This window comes from Salmo salar, chromosome ssa09, assembly GCF_905237065.1.
Source record: "Salmo salar chromosome ssa09, Ssal_v3.1, whole genome shotgun sequence".
NCBI lineage: Eukaryota > Metazoa > Chordata > Actinopteri > Salmoniformes > Salmonidae > Salmo > Salmo salar.
The window spans coordinates 52747836-52773617 of NC_059450.1; the positions used below are offsets into that span (position 1 = coordinate 52747836).

Here is a 25782-nt window from a genome sequence, read left to right on the forward strand (position 1 = left end):
CACACGGCGAGAGATACCGGTGCAACAAGTCAGACAACTTCTACCCCCAAGCAATACGACTGATAAATAGCTAACAAAATAGCTATGTGGACCGAGTTTTACCTTGTACCTTTTATTTCAGTATCTGTCTCTATCTACACTCACAGGGTCCATCACAATGACACTCTTTCACACTGATACGCCACCACAATGATACTCCATCACACTGATACTCCAACACACTGATACTCCATCACACTGATACTCCACCACACTGATACTCCATCACACTGATACTCCACCACACTGATACTCCATCACACACTGATACTCCATCACACTGATACTCCATCACACTGATACTCCACCACACTGACACTCCATCACACACTGATACTCCATCACACTGATACTCCATCACACACTGATACTCCATCACACTGATACTCCACCACACTGATACTCCATCACACACTGATACTCCATCACACTGGTACACCATCACACTGATACTCCACCACACACTGATACTCCATCACACTGATACTCCACCACACTGATACTCCATCACACTGATACTCCATCACACTGATACTCCACCACACTGATACTCCATCACACACTGATACTCCATCACACTGATACTCCATCACACACTGATACTCCATCACACTGATACTCCACCACACTGATACTCCATCACACACTGATACTCCATCACACTGATACACCATCACACTGATACTCCACCACACACTGATACTCCATCACACTGATACTCCACCACACTGATACTCCATCACACTGATACTCCATCACACTGACACTCCACCACACTGATACTACACACACTGATACTCCATCACACTGATACTTCACCACACTGATACTCCATCACACTGATACTCCACAACACTGATACTCCATCACACTGATACTCAAACACACTGATACTCCATCACACTGATACTCAAACACACTGATACTCCATCACACTGATACTCCATCACAATGATACTCCATCACACACTGATACTCCATCACACTGATACTCCACCACACTGATACTCCATCACACTGATACTCCATCACAATGATACTTCATCACACACTGATACTCCATCACACTGATACTCCACCACACTGATACTCCATCACAATGATACTACATCACACACTGATACTCCACCACACTGATACTCCATCACACTGATACTCCATCACACACTGATACTCCATCAAACTGATATTCCATCACACTGATTCTCCATCAGACTGATACTCCATCACACACTGATACTCCACCACACTGATACGCCATCACACTGATACTCCATCACAATGATACTACATCACACACTGATACTCCACCACACTGATACTCCATCACACTGATACTCCATCACACACTGATACTCCATCAAACTGATATTCCATCACACTGATTCTCCATCAGACTGATACTCCATCACACACTGATACTCCATCACACTGATACTCCACCACACTGATACTCCATCACAATGATACTCCAACACACACTGATACTACAACACACAGATACTCCATCACACTGATACTCCATCACTCACTGATACTCCATCACACTGATACTCCATCACACTGATACTCCACCACACTGATACTCCATCACACACTGATACTCCAACACACTGATACTCCATCACACTGATACTCCATCACTCACTGATACTCCATCACACTGATACTCCACCACACTGATACTCCATCACACACTGATACTCCATCACACTGATACTCCACCACACTGATACTCCATCACACACTGATACTCCATCACACTGATACTCCATCACTCACTGATACTCCATCACACTGATACTCCACCACACTGATACTCCATCACTCACTGATACTCCATCACACTGATACTCCATCACACTGATACGCCATCACACTGATACTCAAACACACTGATACTCCAACACACTGATACTCCATCACTCACTGATACTCCATCACACTGATACTCCATCACACTGATACTCCACAACACTGATACTCCATCACACTGATACTCCACACACTGATACTCCACCACACTGATACTCCATCACACTGATACTCCATCACATTGATACTCCATCACACACTGATACTCCATCACACTGATACTCCATCACACTGATACTCAAACACACTGATACTCAAACACACTGATACTCCATCACACACTGATACTCCAACACACTGATACTCCACACTGATACTCCATCACACTAGTACTACAACACACTGACACTCCATCACACTGATACATCACACTGATACTCCACCATACTGATACACCATCACACTGATACTCCACCACACACTGATACTCCATCACACTGATACTCCACCACACTGATACTCCATCATACTGATACTCCATCACTCACTGATACTCCATTACACTGACACTCCATCACACTGACACTCCATCACACTGATACTCCACCACAGAATTGACTGAATGACAGATGGTTGAGTTGCGTGATTTTCACTATGTGCGTTTTATATGACAATAGCTCTAGGCTGTTTTTAACAATTTCCGGTTGTCACAGGAAGCTCTTGCTCCACACACGTTGTCTTTGGGGTAGACATAAACAGAATCCTGAATATGAAGTCTCTACCTTAAGAATTGACTGAATGGCACATGGTTGAGTTGCGTGATTTTCACTATCTGCTTGTTGGACATATGACAATAGCTCTAGGCTGTTTTTAACAACTTCCGGTTGTCACAGGAAGCTCTTGCTCCACACACGTTGTCTTTGGGGTAGACATAAACAGAATCCTGAATATGAACTCTCTACCTTAAGAATTGACTGAATGACAGATGGTTGAGTTGCGTGATTTTCACTATGTGCAGGTGGCCATATGACAATAGCTCTAGGCTGTTTATAACCAGTTCCGGTTGTCACAGCAAGCTCTTGCTCCATACACGTTGTCTTTGGGGTAGACATAAACAGAATCCTGAATATGAAGTCTCTACCTTAAGAATTGACTGAATGACAGATGGTTGAGTTGCGTGATTTTCACTATGTGCGTTTTATATGACAATAGCTCTAGGCTGTTTTTCACAACTTCCGGTTGTCACAGGAAGCTCTTGCTCCACACATGTTGTCTTTGGGGTAGACATAAACAGAATCCTGAATATGAAGTCTCTACCTTAAGAATTGACTGAATGGCAGATGGTTGAGTTGCGTGATTTTCACTATGTGCGTTTTATATGACAATAGCTCTAGGCTGTTTTTAACAACTTCCGGTTGTCACAGGAAGCTCTTGCTCCACACACGTTGTCTTTGGGGTAGACATAAACATAATCCTGAATATGAAGTCTCTACCTTAAGAATTGACTGAATGACAGATGGTTGAGTTGCGTGATTTTCACTATGTGCGTTTTATATGACAATAGCTCTAGGCTGTTTTTAACAACTTCCGGTTGTCACAGGACGCTCTTGCTCCACACACGTTGTCTTTGGGGTAGACATAAACATAATCCTGAATATGAAGTCTCTACCTTAAGAATTGACTGAATGGCACATGGTTGAGTTGCATGATTTTCACTATCTGCTGGTTGGTCATATGACAATAGCTCTAGGCTGTTTTTAACAACTTCCGGTTGTCACAGGAAGCTCTTGCTCCACACACGTTGTCTTTGGGGTAGACATAAACAGAATCCTGAATATGAAGACTCTACCTTAAGAATTGACTGAATGACACATGGTTGAGTTGCGTGATTTTCACTATGTGCAGGTTATATGACAATAGCTCTAGGGTGTTTTTAACAACTTCCGGTGGCTCCAGGAACCTTAGAATCGACACAGGTAGACCTCACAGGAGCCTGATGGATTGTTATAGAAGACAGGTTCATAAGGCATTCATAACCCACATAGACTTCAGGTTGAATTTTGGAGAATAGTCTATGTGTTCCTATGGGGAGAGAAGTCATTGCACACAGTTTGATCTAAAAACCTTATTTTCACTGTGAAGGGTTAATGCCACAGGGTCAAGGTTAGGCTTGCACAGATCGGGAGGACCTCAGGAATGCTCCTGGTTCCTCTCCATCGCTCGTTGTGTTGATTTCATCATGTCAACTTTGGTGATATTTTTTGCTGTTGAATCATATTGCAAATACGCGGATGCGCATTTGCAATATGATTCAATGGGCATTTAGCATCACGTATTTGGCATGCTCAAAAATACTGCAGAAATGCATAATGGACTGTCCCGATGAACTGGGGATGGCCGTGCAGTGACTATGGTTCCTCTCCATGGCTTGATGGTGACATGAGAGAAGTGGGACAGTCATTTTTTTGCGATTTTTTGAAAAAAGTCCAAAATGACTAGGGGCGCCCCATACTGGATGGGCACTGATGGAAGGTGCTCCCTACCCAACCGTGGACCCCTTGCACCCCCCTAAAGGCATTTAAAACCCTTGTTAAAAAAGAATCCTGGTAACCCATTTCGGGTCACCATGTGCACGGATGCGCATTTGCAATATGTTTCAATGGGCCTTACATCACGAATTTGGCATGCTCAAAAACACTGCAGAAATGCATAATCGACTGTCCCGATGAACTGGGGATGGCCGTGCAGTGACTGTGGTTACTCTCCATGGCTTGATGGTGACATGAGAGAAGTGGGACAGTCATTTTTTTGCGATTTTTTGAAAAAAGTCCAAAATGACTAGGGGCGCCCCATACTGGATGGGCACTGATGGAAGGTGCTCCCTACCCAACCGTGGACCCCTTGCACCCCCCTAAAGGCATTTAAAACCCTTGTTAAAAAATAATCCTGGTAACCCATTTCGGGTCACCATGTGCACTGATGCGCATTTGCAATATGTTTCAATGGATCTCAACATCACGAATTTGGCATCCTCAAAAACACTGCAGAAATGCATAATTGACTGTCCCAATGAACTGGGGATGGCCGTGCAGCGACTGTGGTTCCTCTCTATCGCTCATTGTGTTGATTTCATCATGTCAACTTTGGTGATATTTATTGCTGTTGAATCATATTGCAAATGCGCGTTACGTTTGTAATATTGCGCGTTACGTTTGCAATATGATTCATCATGTCAACTTTGGTGATATTTATTGCTGTTGAATCATATTGCAAATGCACATTACGTTTGCAATATTGTGCGTTACGTTTGCAATATGATTCATCATGTCAACTTTGGTGATATTTATTGCTGTTGAATCATATTGCAAATGCACGTTTGTCACGATTTTCTTCATCATCCGATGATATAGCGAAATCGTCGTCTGAAAAAGGTGGACCAATATGCAGCAGAGTTGGTGTTCATTTTCTTAATTTATTAACGAACGTTGAACACGAAAAAACAAGAAACCAATAAGCACGACAAATGACAGTTTTGCAGGCTATACATACAAAAACAAAAACTAATCTCCCACAAATACAAGACAAACACACCCAACTAATATAGGACTTCCAATCAAAGGCAACACCAAACAGCTGCCTTCAATTGGAAGTCCACCCCAATAAACTCAACATAGAAACACACTCACTAGACTACACATAGAAATACATAAACATAGACCATAACTCAAAACCCGGAAATAATAAATCAAACACCCTTTTCCCAAAACACCACCCTGAACCACATAAAACAAATACCCTCTGCCACGTCCTGACCAAACTACAATACCAATTAACCCTTATACTGGCCAGGACGTGACAACGTTACGTTTGCAATATTGTGCGTTACGTTTGCAATATGATTCATCATGTCAACTTTGGTGATATTTATTGCTGTTGAATCATATTGCAAATGCACGTTACGTCTGCAATATTGCGCGTTACGTTTGCAATATGATTCAATGGGAATTTAGCATTACGAATTTAGGCATGCTCAAAAATACTGCAGAAATGCATAATTGACTGGCCCGATGAACTCGGGATGGCCGGGCAGTGACTGTGGTTCCTCTCCATTGCTCGTCACCCAGCAGTCAGCGTCCATCAGTCAATTAGATGTCATTCTGACACCAAACTGATACCATCTGACACCAAATCAACTTTTTCCAACTCGTATAGAAGCCAACTATCACATATGTCAGAGAAGGCCCATAATTCACAGTGCTTTCAATTGTAACCATAAAAAACCATAAAACACATAGTTACGTTATAGCTGCGGGTCCAGCTCTGACAATATGTGTAGGCCTATGTGAGGCGACCCCGAATCCCAAGTTTCGGCTCGATAGGTCACTCGGTGCCCGAGCAATGGCCTTAATTGGTGCTGAAAATCCACTTTTTCAGGGCGTTACTACGGGGTTCCTGAATGAGCTATCGGACAGAGACATTGGGGTCCGTCTCTATGGGCCGAGGCGGTTTCAATGCACCTAGTCTTGCGACTCTGGGACATTTCTATATGTCGCCATGTCCGTGATATTCAAAATGAATTGAACATATTGTAAATGCACGAGGCGCTTTCTCGGTCTGAGAACCTTCTAGAGCCACATAAATCACCGTGCACTATCGACTTGAGCTCTAGAACAGGTTTCTAAAATTTCGGAGCTCTAGGTCTGATGGTTCTTGAATCGTTTGAACGAAAATAACTATTGAAGGCGGTATAAGCCTCTAAGCCCCACACTATGTCCCTATGGCCAAATTGTGTGTGTGTGTTTTAGTTTTTTTTGCAAAAAGAATAGACACACGTTGTCTTTGGGGTAGGCATAAACAGAATCCTGAATATGAAGTCTCTACCTTAAGAATCGACTGAATGACAGATGGTTGAGTTGCGTGATTTTCACTATGTGCAGGTTAAATGACAATAGCTCTAGGCTGTTTTTAACAACTTCCGGTTGTCACAGGAAGCTCTTACTCAACACACGTTGTCTTTGGGGTAGACATAAACAGAATCCTGAATATGAAGTCTCTACCTTAAGAATTGACTGAATGACAGATGGTTGAGTTGCGTGATTTTCACTATGTGCAGGTTAAATGACAATAGCTCTAGGCTGTTTTTAACAACTTCCGGTTGTCACAGGAAGCTCTTACTCAACACACGTTGTCTTTGGGGTAGACATAAACAGAATCCTGAATATGAAGTCTCTACCTTAAGAATTGACTGAATGACACATGGTTGAGTTGCGTGATTTTCACTATCTGCAGGTTGCTTATATGACAATAGCTCTAGGGTGATTTTAACAACTTCCGGTTGCTCCAGGAACCTTAGAATCGACACAGGTAGACCTCACAATAGCCTGATGGATTGTTATAGAAGACAGGTTCATAAGGCATTCATAACCCACATAGACTTCAGGTTGAATTTTGGAGAATAGTCTATGTGTTCCTATGGGGAGAGAAGTCATTGCACACAGTTTGATCTAAAAACCTTATTTTCACTGTGAAGGGTTAATGCCACAGGGTCAAGGTTAGGCTTGCACAGATCGGGAGGACCTCAGGAATGCTCCTGGTTCCTCTCCATCGCTCGTTGTGTTGATTTCATCATGTCAACTTTGGTGATATTTTTTGCTGTTGAATCATATTGCAAATACGCCGGATGCGCATTTGCAATATGATTCAATGGGCATTTAGCATCACGTATTTGGCATGCTCAAAATACTGCAGAAATGCATAATGGACTGTCCCGATGAACTGGGGATGGCCGTGCAGTGACTATGGTTCCTCTCCATGGCTTGATGGTGACATGAGAGAAGTGGGACAGTCATTTTTTGCGATTTTTTGAAAAAAGTCCAAAATGACTAGGGGCGCCCCATACTGGATGGGCACTGATGGAAGGTGCTCCCTACCCAACCGTGGACCCCTTGCACCCCCCTAAAGGCATTTAAAACCCTTGTTAAAAAAGAATCCTGGTAACCCATTTCGGGTCACCATGTGCACGGATGCGCATTTGCAATATGTTTCAATGGGCCTTACATCACGAATTTGGCATGCTCAAAAACACTGCAGAAATGCATAATCGACTGTCCCGATGAACTGGGGATGGCCGTGCAGTGACTGTGGTTACTCTCCATGGCTTGATGGTGACATGAGAGAAGTGGGACAGTCATTTTTTTGCGATTTTTTGAAAAAAGTCCAAAATGACTAGGGGCGCCCCATACTGGATGGGCACTGATGGAAGGTGCTCCCCTACCCAACCGTGGACCCCTTGCACCCCCCTAAAGGCATTTAAAACCCTTGTTAAAAAATAATCCTGGTAACCCATTTCGGGTCACCATGTGCACTGATGCGCATTTGCAATATGTTTCAATGGATCTCAACATCACGAATTTGGCATCCTCAAAAACACTGCAGAAATGCATAATTGACTGTCCCAATGAACTGGGGATGGCCGTGCAGCGACTGTGGTTCCTCTCTATCGCTCATTGTGTTGATTTCATCATGTCAACTTTGGTGATATTTATTGCTGTTGAATCATATTGCAAATGCGCGTTACGTTTGTAATATTGCGCGTTACGTTTGCAATATGATTCATCATGTCAACTTTGGTGATATTTATTGCTGTTGAATCATATTGCAAATGCACATTACGTTTGCAATATTGTGCGTTACGTTTGCAATATGATTCATCATGTCAACTTTGGTGATATTTATTGCTGTTGAATCATATTGCAAATGCACGTTTGTCACGATTTTCTTCATCATCCGATGATATAGCGAAATCGTCGTCTGAAAAGGTGGACCAATATGCAGCAGAGTTGGTGTTCATTTTCTTAATTTATTAACGAACGTTGAACACGAAAAAACAAGAAACCAATAAGCACGACAAATGACAGTTTTGCAGGCTATACATACAAAAACAAAAACTAATCTCCCACAAATACAAGACAAACACACCCAACTAATATAGGACTTCCAATCAAAGGCAACACCAAACAGCTGCCTTCAATTGGAAGTCCACCCCAATAAACTCAACATAGAAACACACTCACTAGACTACACATAGAAATACATAAACATAGACCATAACTCAAAACCCGGAAATAATAAATCAAACACCCTTTTCCCAAAACACCACCCTGAACCACATAAAACAAATACCCTCTGCCACGTCCTGACCAAACTACAATACCAATTAACCCTTATACTGGCCAGGACGTGACAACGTTACGTTTGCAATATTGTGCGTTACGTTTGCAATATGATTCATCATGTCAACTTTGGTGATATTTATTGCTGTTGAATCATATTGCAAATGCACGTTACGTCTGCAATATTGCGCGTTACGTTGCAATATGATTCAATGGGAATTTAGCATTACGAATTTAGGCATGCTCAAAAATACTGCAGAAATGCATAATTGACTGGCCCGATGAACTCGGGATGGCCGGGCAGTGACTGTGGTTCCTCTCCATTGCTCGTCACCCAGCAGTCAGCGTCCATCAGTCAATTAGATGTCATTCTGACACCAAACTGATACCATCTGACACCAAATCAACTTTTTCCAACTCGTATAGAAGCCAACTATCACATATGTCAGAGAAGGCCCATAATTCACAGTGCTTTCAATTGTAACCATAAAAAACCATAAAACACATAGTTACGTTATAGCTGCGGGTCCAGCTCTGACAATATGTGTAGGCCTATGTGAGGCGACCCCGAATCCCAAGTTTCGGCTCGATAGGTCACTCGGTGCCCGAGCAATGGCCTTAATTGGTGCTGAAAATCCACTTTTTCAGGGCGTTACTACGGGGTTCCTGAATGAGCTATCGGACAGAGACATTGGGGTCCGTCTCTATGGGCCGAGGCGGTTTCAATGCACCTAGTCTTGCGACTCTGGGACATTTCTATATGTCGCCATGTCCGTGATATTCAAAATGAATTGAACATATTGTAAATGCACGAGGCGCTTTCTCGGTCTGAGAACCTTCTAGAGCCACATAAATCACCGTGCACTATCGACTTGAGCTCTAGAACAGGTTTCTAAAATTTCGGAGCTCTAGGTCTGATGGTTCTTGAATCGTTTGAACGAAAATAACTATTGAAGGCGGTATAAGCCTCTAAGCCCCACACTATGTCCCTATGGCCAAATTGTGTGTGTGTGTTTTAGTTTTTTTTGCAAAAAGAATAGACACACGTTGTCTTTGGGGTAGGCATAAACAGAATCCTGAATATGAAGTCTCTACCTTAAGAATCGACTGAATGACAGATGGTTGAGTTGCGTGATTTTCACTATGTGCAGGTTAAATGACAATAGCTCTAGGCTGTTTTTAACAACTTCCGGTTGTCACAGGAAGCTCTTACTCAACACACGTTGTCTTTGGGGTAGACATAAACAGAATCCTGAATATGAAGTCTCTACCTTAAGAATTGACTGAATGACAGATGGTTGAGTTGCGTGATTTTCACTATGTGCAGGTTAAATGACAATAGCTCTAGGCTGTTTTTAACAACTTCCGGTTGTCACAGGAAGCTCTTACTCAACACACGTTGTCTTTGGGGTAGACATAAACAGAATCCTGAATATGAAGTCTCTACCTTAAGAATTGACTGAATGACACATGGTTGAGTTGCGTGATTTTCACTATCTGCAGGTTGCTTATATGACAATAGCTCTAGGGTGATTTTAACAACTTCCGGTTGCTCCAGGAACCTTAGAATCGACACAGGTAGACCTCACAATAGCCTGATGGATTGTTATAGAAGACAGGTTCATAAGGCATTCATAACCCACATAGACTTCAGGTTGAATTTAGGAGAATTGTCAATGTATTCCTATGGGGAGAGAAGTCATTGCACACTTTTTGATCTAAACACCTTCTTTTTACTTTGAAGGGTTAATGCCACAGGGTCAAGGTTAGGCTTGCACAGATCGGGAGGACCTCAGGAACGCTCCTGAGGTTGAATTGTGCTTCTAACCCTAACGGTTCTCTCACTGTCACCAAAAAGCACTTGACATATTGGTGCAGGCATCATTTTGGGCCTAGTTTTCTCACGGTCACTGCGCTCAGACCGAGCAAGCTACGGTCAAGCGGGGCGTCTCATTGAACTCGGCACAGCCTAGAGATAATGGTAATGCCATTGCAGGCTCTTTGTGTCTTTAAGCACCGCACTGTGTCACTCCGTCCTTGCTGTGTGTGTGTGTGAGAGAGCTTTTCTTTGACATCTGATGGGATATATGACTGAATTACAGTTCATGAGGGTTGCCTAGTCACACATATGAAGTTGTGGAAAGATCTGACCTTTTTAACCCTTCAAAACAGCCCCTATGACACCATTTTAAGGCACTTCTGGTTGACACAGGAATCTGAACGTTAGGCTCTTATAGAATATTGAGTTTTAGGTCTTTATGTTAAGAACTGACTTATTTACAGAGGGTTGAACAAGTGTGTGTTGTTTCAGAAAATCACAGAAAATCACAGAAATCACGCAGAGCTCCGAAACCCGCCTCAACGGACTCATCTGAACACGCTGCAACTGGATATGTAACTTTTTTGACTTTACAATTTCTCTGAAATGAACATTGGTAAATGTATGGTTCCTTTTCTCCTGACACCGTAGGCTCATGTAGTTTGATGTGAAGCGGTCAAATCAGCACTCTATTTTCCTGTTTGACTTTCAATCCCAGAAAAATAGCCTTAACTCGAAAAGCGTCGAGGCCTTGACTCCATCCTGTTCGGGGCCAACTGCCCATTATGCCAAACCCACGCAGACCGAGTTTCGTCTTCGAATTCTTTTCCGTTTAGGAGAAAAAGCTGTGTCGTGATTGGTGATATATGTTACGTTTGCAATATGATTCCATTCGCCCTCCCGTGGAATAATCCGCAACTGCAAAGAAATGACCAAAATTTGAAAATTGTATTAAACGGAAACGGAAGGTCCGAGAGACTCCGTTCGATGACTTCCTGGAAGATCCGGCCCCTGTGAGCGGCCCGACGCCGTCCGCGGATTTATCGGACGTAGTCGGACGTCTAGTAAGGGAGCGTACATTTGCAACATGCACTTTCTCACTAACCACACAGCTGGCGCACGAGAGTTCCCTTCATGTATGTCACCATTATTAGCCGGCCTCCGCCAGTACCCTGCCCTGAACTATAGTCACCATTACTAGCCGGCCTCCGCCCAGTACCCTGCCCTGAACTATAGTCACCATTACTAGCCGGCCTCCTCCCAGTACCCTGCCCTGAACTATAGTCACCATTACTAGCCGGTCTCCTCCCAGTACCCTGCACTGAACTATAGTCACCATTACTAGCTGGCTACCACCCAGTACCCTGTCCTGAACTATAGTCACCATTACTAGCCGGCCTCCGCCCAGTACACTGTCCTGAACTATAGTCAATATTACTAGCCGGCCTCCGCCCAGTACCCTGTCCTGAACTATAGTCACCATTACTAGCCGGCCTCCTCCCAGTACCCTGCACTGAACTATAGTCACCATTACTAGCCGGCCTCCCCCAGTACTCTGCCTTGAACTATAGTCACCATTACTAGCCGGCCTCCGCCCAGTACCCTGTCCTGAAAAATAGTCACCATTACTAGCCGGTCTCCGCACAGTACCCTGTCCTGAACTATAGTCACCATTACTAGCCGGCCTCCACCCAGTAACCTGCCCTGAACTATAGACACCATTACTAACCAGTCTCCGCCCAGTACCCTGTCCTGAAATATAGTCACCATTACTAGCCGGCCTCCGCCTAGTAACATGCCCTGAACTATAGTCACTATTACTAGCCGGCCTCCTCCCAGTACCCTGCCCTGAACTATAGTCACCATTACTAGCCGGTCTCCTCCCAGTACCCTGCACTGAACTATAGTCACCATTACTAGCTGGCTACCACCCAGTACCCTGTCCTGAACTATAGTCACCATTACTAGCCGGCCTCCGCCCAGTACACTGTCCTGAACTATAGTCAATATTACTAGCCGGCCTCCGCCCAGTACCCTGCACTGAACTATAGTCACCATTACTAGCCAGCCTCCACCCAGTACCCTGCTCTGAACTTTAGTCACCATTACTAGCCGGACTCCGCCCAGTACCCTGTCCTGAACTATAGTCACCATTACTAGCCGGCCTCCTCCCAGTAACCTGCACTGAACTATAGTCACCATTACTAGCCGGCTACCACCCAGTACCCTGCCCTGAGCTATAGTCACCATTACTAGCCGGCCTCCGCCCAGTAGTCTGCCTTGAACTATAGTCACCATTACTAGCCGGCCTCCGCCCAGTACCCTGTCCTGAAAAATAGTCACCATTACTAGCCGGTCTCCGCCCAGTACCCTGTCCTGAACTACAGTCACCATTACTTGCCTCCGCCCAGTACCCTGCCCTGAACTATAGTCACAATTACTAGCCTCCGCCCAGTACCCTGTCCTGAACTATAGACACCATTACTAGCCGGTCTCCGCCCAGTACCCTGCCCCAAACTATAGACACCATTACTAGCCAGCCTCCACCCAGTACCCTGCCCTGAACTTTAGTCACCATTACTAGCCGGCCTCCGCCCAGTACCCTGTCCTGAACTACAGTCACCATTACTTGCCTCCGCCCAGTACCCTGCCCTGAACTATAGACACCATTACTAGCCTCCGCCCAGTACCCTGTCCTGAACTATAGACACCATTACTAGCCGGCCTCCGCCCAGTACCCTGTCCTGAACTATAGTCACCATTACTAGCCGGCCTCCGCCCAGTACCCTGCCCTGAACTATAGTCACCATTACTAGCCTCCGCCCAGTACCCTGCCCTGAAATATAGTCACCATTACTAGCCTCCGCCCAGTACCATGTCCTGAACTATCGTCACCATTACTAGCCTCCGCCCAGTACCCTGTCCTGAACTATAGTCACCATTACTAGCCAGCCTCCACCCAGTACCCTGTCCTCAACTATAGTCACCACTAGCTGGCCTCCGCCCAGTACCCTATCCTGAACTTTAGTCACCATTACTAGTCGGCCTCCGCCCAGTACCCTGCCCTGAACTATAGTCACCATTACTAGCCAGCCTCCGCCCAGTACCCTGCCCTGAACTATAGTCACCATTACTAGCCGGCCTCCTCCCAGTACCCTGCCCTGAACTTTAGTCACCATTACTAGCCTCCGCCCAGTACCCTGCCCTGAACTATAGTCACCATTACTAGCCGGCCTCCGCCCAGTACCCTGTCCTGAATTATAGTCGCCATTACTAGCCGGCCTCCGCTCAGTACCCTGCCCTGAACTATAGTCACCATTACTAGCCTCCGCCCAGTACCCTGCCCTGAACTATAGTCACCATTACTAGCCTCCGCCCAGTACCCTGTCCTGAACTATAGACACCATTACTAGCCGGTCTCCGCCCAGTACCCTGCCCCGAACTATAGACACCATTACTAGCCAGCCTCCACCCAGTACCCTGCCCTGAACTTTAGTCACCATTACTAGCCGGCCTCCGCCCAGTACCCTGCCCTGAACTATAGTCACCATTACTAGCCTCCGCCCAGTACCCTGCCCTGAAATATAGTCACCATTACTAGCCTCCGCCCAGTACCATGTCCTGAACTATAGTCACCATTACTAGCCTCCGCCCAGTACCCTGTCCTGAACTATAGTCACCATTACTAGCCAGCCTCCACCCAGTACCCTGTCCTCAACTATAGTCACCACTAGCCGGCCTCCGCCCAGTACCCTATCCTGAACTTTAGTCACCATTACTAGCCGGCCTGCGCCCAGTACCCTGTCCTGAACTATAGTCACCATTACTAGCCGGCGTCCGCCCAGTACCCTATCCTGAACTACAGACACAATTACTAGCCGGCCTCCGCCCAGTACCCTGCCCTGAACTATAGTCACCATTACTAGCCAGCCTCCGCCCAGTACCCTGCCCTGAACTATAGTCACCATTACTAGCCAGTCTCCGCCCAGTACCCTGTCCTGAACTATAGTCACCATTACTAGCCGGTCTCCGCCCAGTACCCTGTCCTGAACTATAGTCACCATTACTAGCCGGCCTCCACCCAGTACCCTGTCCTGAACTATAGTCACCATTACTAGCCGGCCTCCTCCCAGTACCCTGCACTGAACTATAGTCACCATTACTAGCCAGCTACCACCCAGTACCCTGTCCTGAACTATAGTCACCATTACTAGCTGGCCTCCGCCCAGTACCCTGTCCTGAACTATAGTCAATATTACTAGCCGGCCTCCGCCCAGTACCCTGCCCTGAACTATAGTCACCATTACTAGCCTCCGCCCAGTACCCTGTCCTGAACTACAGTCACCATTACTAGGCTCCGCCCAGTACCCTGCATTGAACTATAGTCACCATTACTAGCCTCCGCCCAGTACCCTGTCCTGAACTATAGATACCATTACTAGCCAGTCTCCACCCAGTACCCTGTCCTGAACTATAGTCACCATTACTAGCCGGCCTCCGCCCAGTACCCTGCCCTGAACTATAGTCACCATTACTAGCCGGCCTCCGCCCAGTACCCTGCCCCGAACTATAGTCACCATTACTAGCCAGCCTCCACCCAGTACCCTGCCCTGAACTTTAGTCACCATTACTAGCCGGACCCCGCCCAGTACCCTGTCCTGAACTATAGTCACCATTACTAGCCGGCCTCCTCCCAGTACCCTGCACTGAACTACAGTCACCATTACTAGCCGGCTACCACCCAGTACCCTGCCCTGAGCTATAGTCACCATTACTAGCCGGCCTCCGCCCAGTACTCTGCCTTGAACTATAGTCACCATTACTAGCCGGTCTCCGCCCAGTACCCTGTCCTGAAAAATAGTCACCATTACTAGCCGGTCTCCGCCCAGTACCCTGTCCTGAACTATAGTCACCATTACTAGCCGGACTCCGCCCAGTACCCTGTCCTGAACTATAGTCACCATTACTAGCCAGCCTCCGCCAAGTACCCTGCCCTGAACTATAGTCACCATTACTAGCCGGCCTCCGCCCAGTACCCTGTCCTGAACTATAGTCACCATTACTAGCCGGCCTCCGCCCAGTACCCTGCCCTGAACTATAGTCACCATTACTAGCCGGCCTCCACCCAGTACCCTGCCCTGAACTATAGTCACCATTACCAGCCGGCCTCCGCCCAGTACCCTGTACTGAACTATAGTCACCATTACTAGCAGGCCTCCGCCCAGTACCCTGCCCTGAACTTTAGTCACCATTACTAGCCGGCCTCCGCCCAGTACCCTGCCCTGAACTATAGACACCATTACTAGCCGGCCTCCGCCCAGTACTGTGTCCTGAACTATAGTCACCATTACTAGCCGGTCTCCGCCCAGTACCCTATCCTGAACTATAGACACCATTACTAGCCGGCCTCCACCCAGTACCCTGCATTGAACAATAGTCACCATTACTAGCCGGCTTCCGCCCAATACCCTGCCCTGAACTATAGTCACCATTACTAGCCGGCCTCCGCCCAGTACCCTGCCCTGAACTATAGTCACCATTACTAGCCGGCCTCCTCCCACTACCCTGCCCTGAACTATAGTCACCATTACTAGCCGGTCTCCGCCCAGTACCCTGTCCTGAACTACAGTCACCATTACTTGCCTCCGCCCAGTACCCTGTCCTGAACTATAGTCACCATTACTAGCCGGCCTCCGCCCAGTACCCTGCCCTGAACTATAGTCACCATTACTAGCCGGCCTTCGTCCAGTACTCTGTCCTGAACTATAGTCACCATTACTAGCCGGCCTCCACCCAGTACCCTGTCCTGAACTATGGTCACCATTACTAGCTGGCCTCCGCCCAGTACCCTGCCCTGAACTATAGTCACCATTACTAGCCGCCCTCCGCCCAGTACCCTGCCCTGAACTATAGTCACCATTACTAGCCGGCTACCACCCAGTATCCTGTTCTGAACTATAGACACCATTACTAGCCGGCCTCCGCCCAGTACCCTGTCCTGAACTATAGTCACCATTACTAGCCGGCCTCCTCCCAGTACCCTGCCCTGAACTATAGTCACCATTACTAGCCGGCTACCACAACAGTACCCTGACCTGAACTATAGACACCATTACTAGCCGGCCTCCTCCCAGTACCCTGCCCTGAACTATAGTCACCATTACTAGCCGGCCTCCACCTAGTACCCTGCCCTGAACTATAGTCACCATTACTAGCCAGCCTCCACCCAGTATCCTGTCCTGAACTATAGTCACCATTACTAGCCTCCGCCCAGTACCCTGTCCTGAACTATAGTCACCATTACTAGCCTCTGCCCAGTACCCTGTCCTGAACTATAGTCACCATTACTAGCCTCCGCCCAGTACCCTGTCCTGAACTATAGTCACCATTACTAGCCGGCCTCCACCCAGTATCCTGTCCTGAACTATAGTCACCATTACTAGCTTCCGCCCAGTACCCTGTCCTGAACTATAGTCACCATTACTAGCCGGCCTCCACCCGATACTCAACCCTGTACCTTAGATAACCTACGTGAATCGGCATCCCTGTGTTTTGAGAGTTTGACAGATGTTGCTCACGGTTTGAGCCAGAAAACAATAACTGATCAGATAAATTGAAACGTAAAACAACGTGCTGCACATAGAGAGCGTCCTCTTATTAATGGGACAGAGACACACGTAGGTTGTTCTGGATGTGTACTCCAGCACTTTGGATTTGAAATTATAAAATGACTATGAGGTTACAGTGCAGACCGTCAGTTTTCATTTGTGCCCAAGAGAAATTAATGGTAAATAATGTAGTCATTTTGGAGTCACTTTTATTGGAAACAAGAATAGAATATGTTTTCTAAACACATCTAACATTAACCTAATAGTCATTATATCATTTAAAATCCAAAGCGCTGGAGTACACATCCAAAAACGTGTCACTGTCCCAATAATTACAGAGGGCATAGTATAGGAAGAGCTTACATTTGAATGCTTTTGTTTATACGTTTTTGTGCCAATGAACTGAACATCGCCAAATGCGTCAGTAAAAAAACCAAAAAAACATTGCGCCTATTTTATGCAACCCTTGCTGTTAATACTGAGCTAAACTTTTGGAACAAGTTCACTTTCTCATCCATAGCCTCAGGTGCACTGTTTAGCTCACATACAAAATGTCTTCTCCTGCAAATCGCTAAAATATACTACTGATTAGCATCACACTTCTTCAATCCAAATATTATGGTGACACTAGACCAAAGACGGTTTGGTATGGGTTTAGAAACTTGGGAACCAAGGTGGAGTTATCGGCGTGGCCCGTATCACCTGGACATGTTGAATCACTATGTCTTCACGGCTAGAACAAAAAAACCTCCAGGCTTCCATAACTGTCAATTTATTGACAAAAAGAACGAATTACAGGGGTCAGGTTGGAGAAAGAACAAAAAAATAAGACTGAATTGTCCTCTGGATTAACTGACATTCTGGGGTAATAATGACATTATGAAATTAATTTCCAGAACTTTCCCAAAACCTTCTGTATTTGATAATTTTCCAAAACTTTTTCACGCCTGGAAAACACAATTTAAAAATGTCATGACTTTTCTAGACTTTTCATGACCGTACGAACCCTGTATCCATGTGGGGACCAAGCAATTACTGGTCAATAACACACCACAGCAGTAGGGTGCTGGTCAATAACACATCAGTACGGTGCTGGTCAATAACACACCACATCAGTACGCTGCTGGTCAATAACACATCAGTACGGTGCTGGTCAATAACACACCACATCAGTATGGTGCTGGTCAATAACACATCAGTATGGTGCTGGTCAATAACACACCACATCAGTACGGTGCTGGTCAATAACACACCACATCAGTACGCTGCTGGTCAATAACACATCAGTACGGTGCTGGTCAATAACACACCACATCAGTATGGTGCTGGTCAATAACACATCAGTATGGTGCTGGTCAATAACACACCACATCAGTACGGTGCTGGTCATTAACACACCACATCAGTACGGTGCTGGTCAATAACACATCAGTACGGTGCTGGTCAATAACACATCAGTACGGTGCTGGTCAATAACACATCAGTACAGTGCAGGTCAATAACACATCACATCAGTACGGTGCTGGTCATTAACACACCACATCAGTACGGTGCTGGTCAATAACACATCAGTACGGTGCTGGTCAATAATACACCACATCAGTACGGTGCTGGTCAATAACACATCAGTACGGTGCTGGTCAATAACACATCACATCAGTACGGTGCTGGTCATTAACACACCACATCAGTACGGTGCTGGTCAATAACACATCACATCAGTACGGTGCTGGTCAATAACATATCACATCAGTACGGTGCTGGTCAATAACACATCACATCAGTATGGTGCTGGTCAATAACACATCACATCAGTACGGTGCTGGTCAATAACACATCACATCAGTACGGTGCTGGTCTATAACACATCACATCAGTACGGTGCTGGTCATTAACACATCAGTACGGTGCTGGTCAATAACACATCACATCAGTACAGTACTGGTCAATAACACATCAGTACGGTGCTGGTCAATAACACACCACATCAGTACGGTGCTGGTCAATAACACATCACATCAGTACGGTGCTGGTCAATAACACACCACATCATTACGGTGCTGGTCAATAACACACCACATCAGTATGGTGCTGGTCAATAAAACATCACATCAGTACGGTGCTGGTAAATAACACATCACATCAGTACGATGCTGGTCAATAACACACCACATCAGTACGGTGCTGGTCAATAACACACCACATCAGTACAGTGCTGGTCAATAACACATCACATTAGTACGGTGCTGGTGAATAACACACCACATCAGTACAGTGCTGGTCAATAACACACCACATCAGTACGGTGCTGGTCAATAACACATCACATCAGTACGGTGCTGGTCAATAACACACCAAATCAGTACGGTGCTGGTCAATAACACATCAGTACGGTGCTGGTCAATAACACACCACATCAGTACGGTGCTGGTCAATAACACACCACATCAGTACGGTGCTAGTCAATAACACACCACATCAGTACGGTGCTGGTCAATAACACATCACATAAGTACGGTGCTGGTCAATAACACATCACATCAGTACGGTGCTGGTCAATAACACATCACATCAGTACGGTGCTGGTCAATAACACATCACATCAGTACGGTGCTGGTCAATAACACATCACATCAGTACGGTGCTGGTCAATAACACACCACATCAGTACGCTTCTGGTCAATAACACATCACATCAGTACGGTGCTGGTCAATAACACATCAGTACGGTGCTGGTCAATAACACATCACATCAGTACGGTGCTGGTCAATAACACATCAGTACGGTGCTGGTCAATAACACACCACATCAGTACGGTGCTGGTCAATAACGCATCACATCAGTTCAGTGCTGGTCAATAACACATCACATCAGTACGGTGCTAGTCAATAACACATCACATCAGTACGGTGCTGGTCAATAACACATCAAATCAGTACGGTGCTGGTTAATAACACATCACATCAGTACGGTGCTGGTCAATAACACATCACATAAGTACGGTGCTGGTCAATAACACATCACATCAGTACGGTGCTGGTCAATAACACATCACATCAGTACGGTGCTGGTCAATAACACATCACATCAGTACGGTGCTGGTCAATAACACATCACATCAGTACGGTGCTGGTCAATAACACATCACATCAGTACGGTGCTGGTCAATAACACACCACATCAGTACGGTGCTGGTCAATAACACACCACATCAGTACGCTTCTGGTCAATAACACATCACATCAGTACGGTGCTGGTCAATAACACATCAGTACGGTGCTGGTCAATAACACATCACATCAGTACGGTGCTGGTCAATAACACATCAGTACGGTGCTGGTCAATAACACACCACATCAGTACGGTGCTGGTCAATAACGCATCACATCAGTTCAGTGCTGGTCAATAACACATCACATCAGTACGGTGCTAGTCAATAACACATCACATCAGTACGGTGCTGGTCAATAACACATCAAATCAGTACGGTGCTGGTTAATAACACATCACATCAGTACGGTGCTGGTCAATAACACATCACATCAGTACGGTGCTGGTCAATAACACACCACATCAGTACGGTGCTGGTCAATAACACACCACATCAGTACGGTGCTGGTCAATAACACACCACATCAGTACGGTGCTGGGAAATAACACATCACATCAGCACGGTGCTGGTCAATAACACACCACATCAGTACGGTGCTGGTCAATAACACACCACATCAGTACAGTGCTGGTCAATAACACACCACATCAGTACGGTGCTGGTCAATAACACACCACATCAGTACAGTGCTGGTCAATAACACACCACATCAGTACGGTGCTGGTCAATAACACATCACATCAGTACGGTGCTGGTCAATAACACATCACATCAGTACGGTGCTGGTCAATAACACATCACATCAGTACGGTGCTGGTCAATAACACATCACATCAGTACGGTGCTGGTCAATAACACATCACATCAGTACGGTGCTGGTCAATAACACATCACATCAGTACGGTGCTGGTCAATAACACATCACATCAGTACGGTGCTGGTCAATAACACACCACATCAGTACGGTGCTGGTCAATAACACATCACATCAGTACGGTGCTGGTCAATAACACATCACATCAGTACTATTACATTCACACAGAGACAAGCGCCTCACACAAACACATTCCCATTTCCTGTTTTCCCTCAGGTAGACTACCCGAGGTGTTAGGATGAGGTGTGTGCGTTTGTTTTTGTTGACAGTTCAATGAATGTTTCTCTGCAGTAATGTCTGCTGCAGTGGTAGAGCGGTTTGGCATCAACAAGAGGAGGGAGGAGGAGGAAGTGGAGAGAGGAAGTGGAGAGAGGAGAAGGAGGGAGGAAGAGGAGGGAGAGAAAGTGGAGAGAGGAGGAGGAGGGAGGAGGAGGAAATGGAGAGAGGAAGTGGAGAGAGGAGGTGGGAGGGAGAGGAAGTGTAGAGAGGAGGAGGAGAGAGGAAGAGGAAGTGGAGGGGGGAAGTGGAGACAGGAGGAGGAGGGAGGAAGAGGAAGTGGAGGGAGAAAGTTGGGAGAAGAGGAGGAGGACGGGGAGGAAGAGGAGGGAGGAGAAAGGGGAGGAGTAGGGAGGAAGAGGAGGTGGATAGAGAAGGAGAGAGGAAGAGGGAGGAGGAGGAAGTGGAGAAAAGAGGAGGGAGGAAGAGGGAGAAGGAAGTGGAGGGAGGAAGAGGGAGGAGAAGGAAGTGGAGGGAGGAAGAGGGAGGAGAGGGAAGTGGAGAAAGGAGGAGGGAGGAAGAGGGAGGAGAAGGAAGTGGAGGGAGGAAGAGGGAGGATGAGGTAGTGGAGAGAGGAGGAGGGAGGAGGAAGTGGTGAGAGGAAATGGAGAGAGGATGTGGAAGAGGAGGAATAATTGGAGGAGGAAGAGGATGATGAGAAAGAGGAGGAAGATGAAAGACAAGGAGGATGAGGAAGGATCAGAAAGGCTGAGGAGGAAGAGGAAGATGATGATGAGGAAGGATGACGAGAAAGAGGAGGATGATGAGGAAGGATGACGAGAAAGAGAAGGATGATGAGGAAGGATGAGTGGGAAGAGGAGGATGAGGAGGAAGGATGAGGGGGAAGAGGAGGATGATGAGGAAGGATGAGGAAGAAGGATGAGGAGGAAGGATGAGTGGGAAGAGGAGGATGATGAGGATGGATGAGGAGGAAAGATGATGAGGAAGGATGAGGAGGAAGGATGAGTGGGAAGAGAAGGATGAGGAGGAAGGATGAGTGGGAAGAGGAGGATGATGAGGAAGGATGAGGAGGAAGGATGACGAGAAAGAGGAGGATGATGAGGATGGATGAGGAGGAAGGATGAGTGGGAAGAAGAGGATGATGAGGAAGGATGAGTAGGAGGAAGAGGAGCTCACCTGAAGAACGTGACGAAGAACTGCACCAGATCCATGAAGTTACTGTGCTGAGAGAAGGCAATCTGAGGAGAGAAAGACAGCTTAGAGACAGACAAACTGGCTATAATTGGCATGACTGCATTCAATGTGTGAGTGTCTGTACGTGAGTGTGTGTGCGTGTCTGACAATGTGTCTGTCTGTCTGTGCTTGCCTGTGAGTGTGTGCTTGCCTTTGAGTGTGTGTTCTTGAGACCTTGTAAACACACACACACACACACACACACACACACACACACACACACACACACACACACACACACACACACACACACACACACACACACACACACACACACACACACACGGGGAAATGTAGTGTAATGTCCACAGCAACAATATGCTAAACTGTAGACTATAGACACACTAAACTAACACAGCAACATGATGCTAAACTGTAGACTATAGACACACTAAACTAACACAGCAACATGATGCTAAACTGTAGTCTATAGACACACTAAACTAACACAGCAACATGATGCTAAACTGAGTATATAGACACACTAAACTAACACAGCAACATGATGCTAAACTGTAGTCTATAGACACACTAAACTAACACAGCAACATGATGCTAAACTGTAGACTATAGACACACTAAACTAACACAGCAACATGATGCTAAACTGTAGACTATAGACACACTAAACTAACACAGCAACATGATGCTAAACTGTAGACTATAGACACACTAAACTAACACAGCAACATGATGCTAAACTGTAGACTATAGACACACTAAACTAACACAGCAACATGATGCTAAACTGTAGACTATAGACACACTAAATTAACACAGCAACATGATGCTAAACTGTGGACACACTAAACTAACACAGCAACATGATGATAAACTGTAGACTATAGACACACTAAACTAACACAGCAACATGATGCTAAACTGTAGACAAACCACCCTAACACAGCAACATGATGCTAAAATATAGACACACTAAACTATCACAGCAACATGATGCTAAACTGTAGACTATAGACACACTAAACTAACACAGCAACATGATGCTAAACTGTAGACTATAAACACACTAAACTAACACAGCAACATGATGATAAACTGTAGACAATAGACACACTAAACTAACACAGCAACATGATGCTAAACTGTAGACTATAGACACACTAAACTAACACAGCAACATGATGCTAAACTGTAGACTTACACTAAACTAACACAGCAACATGATGCTAAACTGTACACACACTAAACTAACACAGCAACATGATGATAAACTGTAGACTATAGACACACTAAACTAACACAGCAACATGATGCTAAACTGTAGACAAACCAAACAAACACAGCAACATGATGCTAAACTATAGACACACTAAACTAACACAGCAACATGATGCTAAACTGTAGACTATAGACACACTAAACTAACACAGCAACATGATGCTAAACTGTAGACTGTGGACAAACCAAACTAACACAGCAACATGATGCTAAACTGTAGACTATAGACACACTAAACTAACACAGCAACATGATGCTAAACTGTAGACAATACACTAAACTAACACAGCAACATGATGCTAAACTGTAGACTATAGACACACTAAACTAACACATCAACATGATGCTAAACTGTAGACTATAGACACACTAAACTAACACAGCAACATGATGCTAAACTGTACACACACTAAACTAACACAGCAACATGATGCTAAACTGTAGACTATAGACACACTAAACTAACACAGCAACATGATGCTAAACTGTAGACTATAAACACAGTAAACTAACACAGCAACATGATGCTAAACTGTGACAATAGACACACTAAACTAACACAGCAACATGATGCTAAACTGTAGACTATAGACACACTAAACTAACACAGCAACATGATGCTAAACTGTAGACACACTAAACTAACACAGCAACATGATGATAAACTGTAGACTATAGACACACTAAACTAACACAGCAACATGATGCTAAACTGTAGACAAACCAAACCAACACAGCAACATGATGCTAAACTATAGACACACTAAACTAACACAGCAACATGATGCTAAACTGTAGACTATAGACACACTAAACTAACACAGCAACATGATGCTAAACTGTAGACTATAGACACACTAAACTAACACAGCAACATGATGCTAAACTGTAGACACACTAAACTAACACAGCAACATGATGCTAAACTGTAGACTGTGGACAAACCAAACTAACACAGCAACATGATGCTAAACTGTAGACTATAGACACACTAAACTAACACAGCAACATGATGCTAAACTGTAGACACACTAAACTAACAGCAACATGATGCTAAACTGTAGACTATAGACACACTAAACTAACACATCAACATGATGCTAAACTGTAGACTATAGACACACTAAACTAACACAGCAACATTATGCTAAACTGTAGACACACTAAACTAACACAGCAACATGATGCTAAACTGTAGACTATAGACACACTAAACTAACACAGCAACATGATGCTAAACTGTAGACAACACACTAAACTAACACAGCAACATGATGATAAACTGTAGACTATCACACTAAACTAACACAGCAACATGATGCTAAACTGTAGACAAACCAAACCAACACAGCAACATGATGCTAAACTGTAGACTATAGACACACTAAACTAACACAGCAACATGATGCTAAACTGTAGACTATAGACACACTAAACTAACACAGCAACATGATGCTAAACTGTAGACTATAGACACACTAAACTAACACAGCAACATGATGATAAACTGTAGACTATAGACACACTAAACTAACACAGCAACATGATGCTAAACTGTAGACAAACCAAACAAACACAGCAACATGATGCTAAACTATAGACACACTAAACTAACACAGCAACATGATGCTAA

At 45.2% G+C, this 25782-nt stretch overlaps 1 protein-coding gene across 5 annotated transcripts in view; it reads right to left on the minus strand.

Moving 5' to 3' along the window:
• LOC106591480 (attractin) overlaps nucleotides 1-25782 on the minus strand; it is a 627298-nt gene that overhangs the window by 110860 nt on the left and 490656 nt on the right. For all 5 annotated transcript variants that reach the window (XM_045723805.1, XM_045723804.1, XM_045723802.1 and 2 more), the window contains exon 25: nucleotides 22854-22915. In XM_045723805.1, the coding sequence (XP_045579761.1) occupies nucleotides 22854-22915 (62 nt within the window). The remainder of the gene's footprint in view (nucleotides 1-22853; nucleotides 22916-25782) is intronic.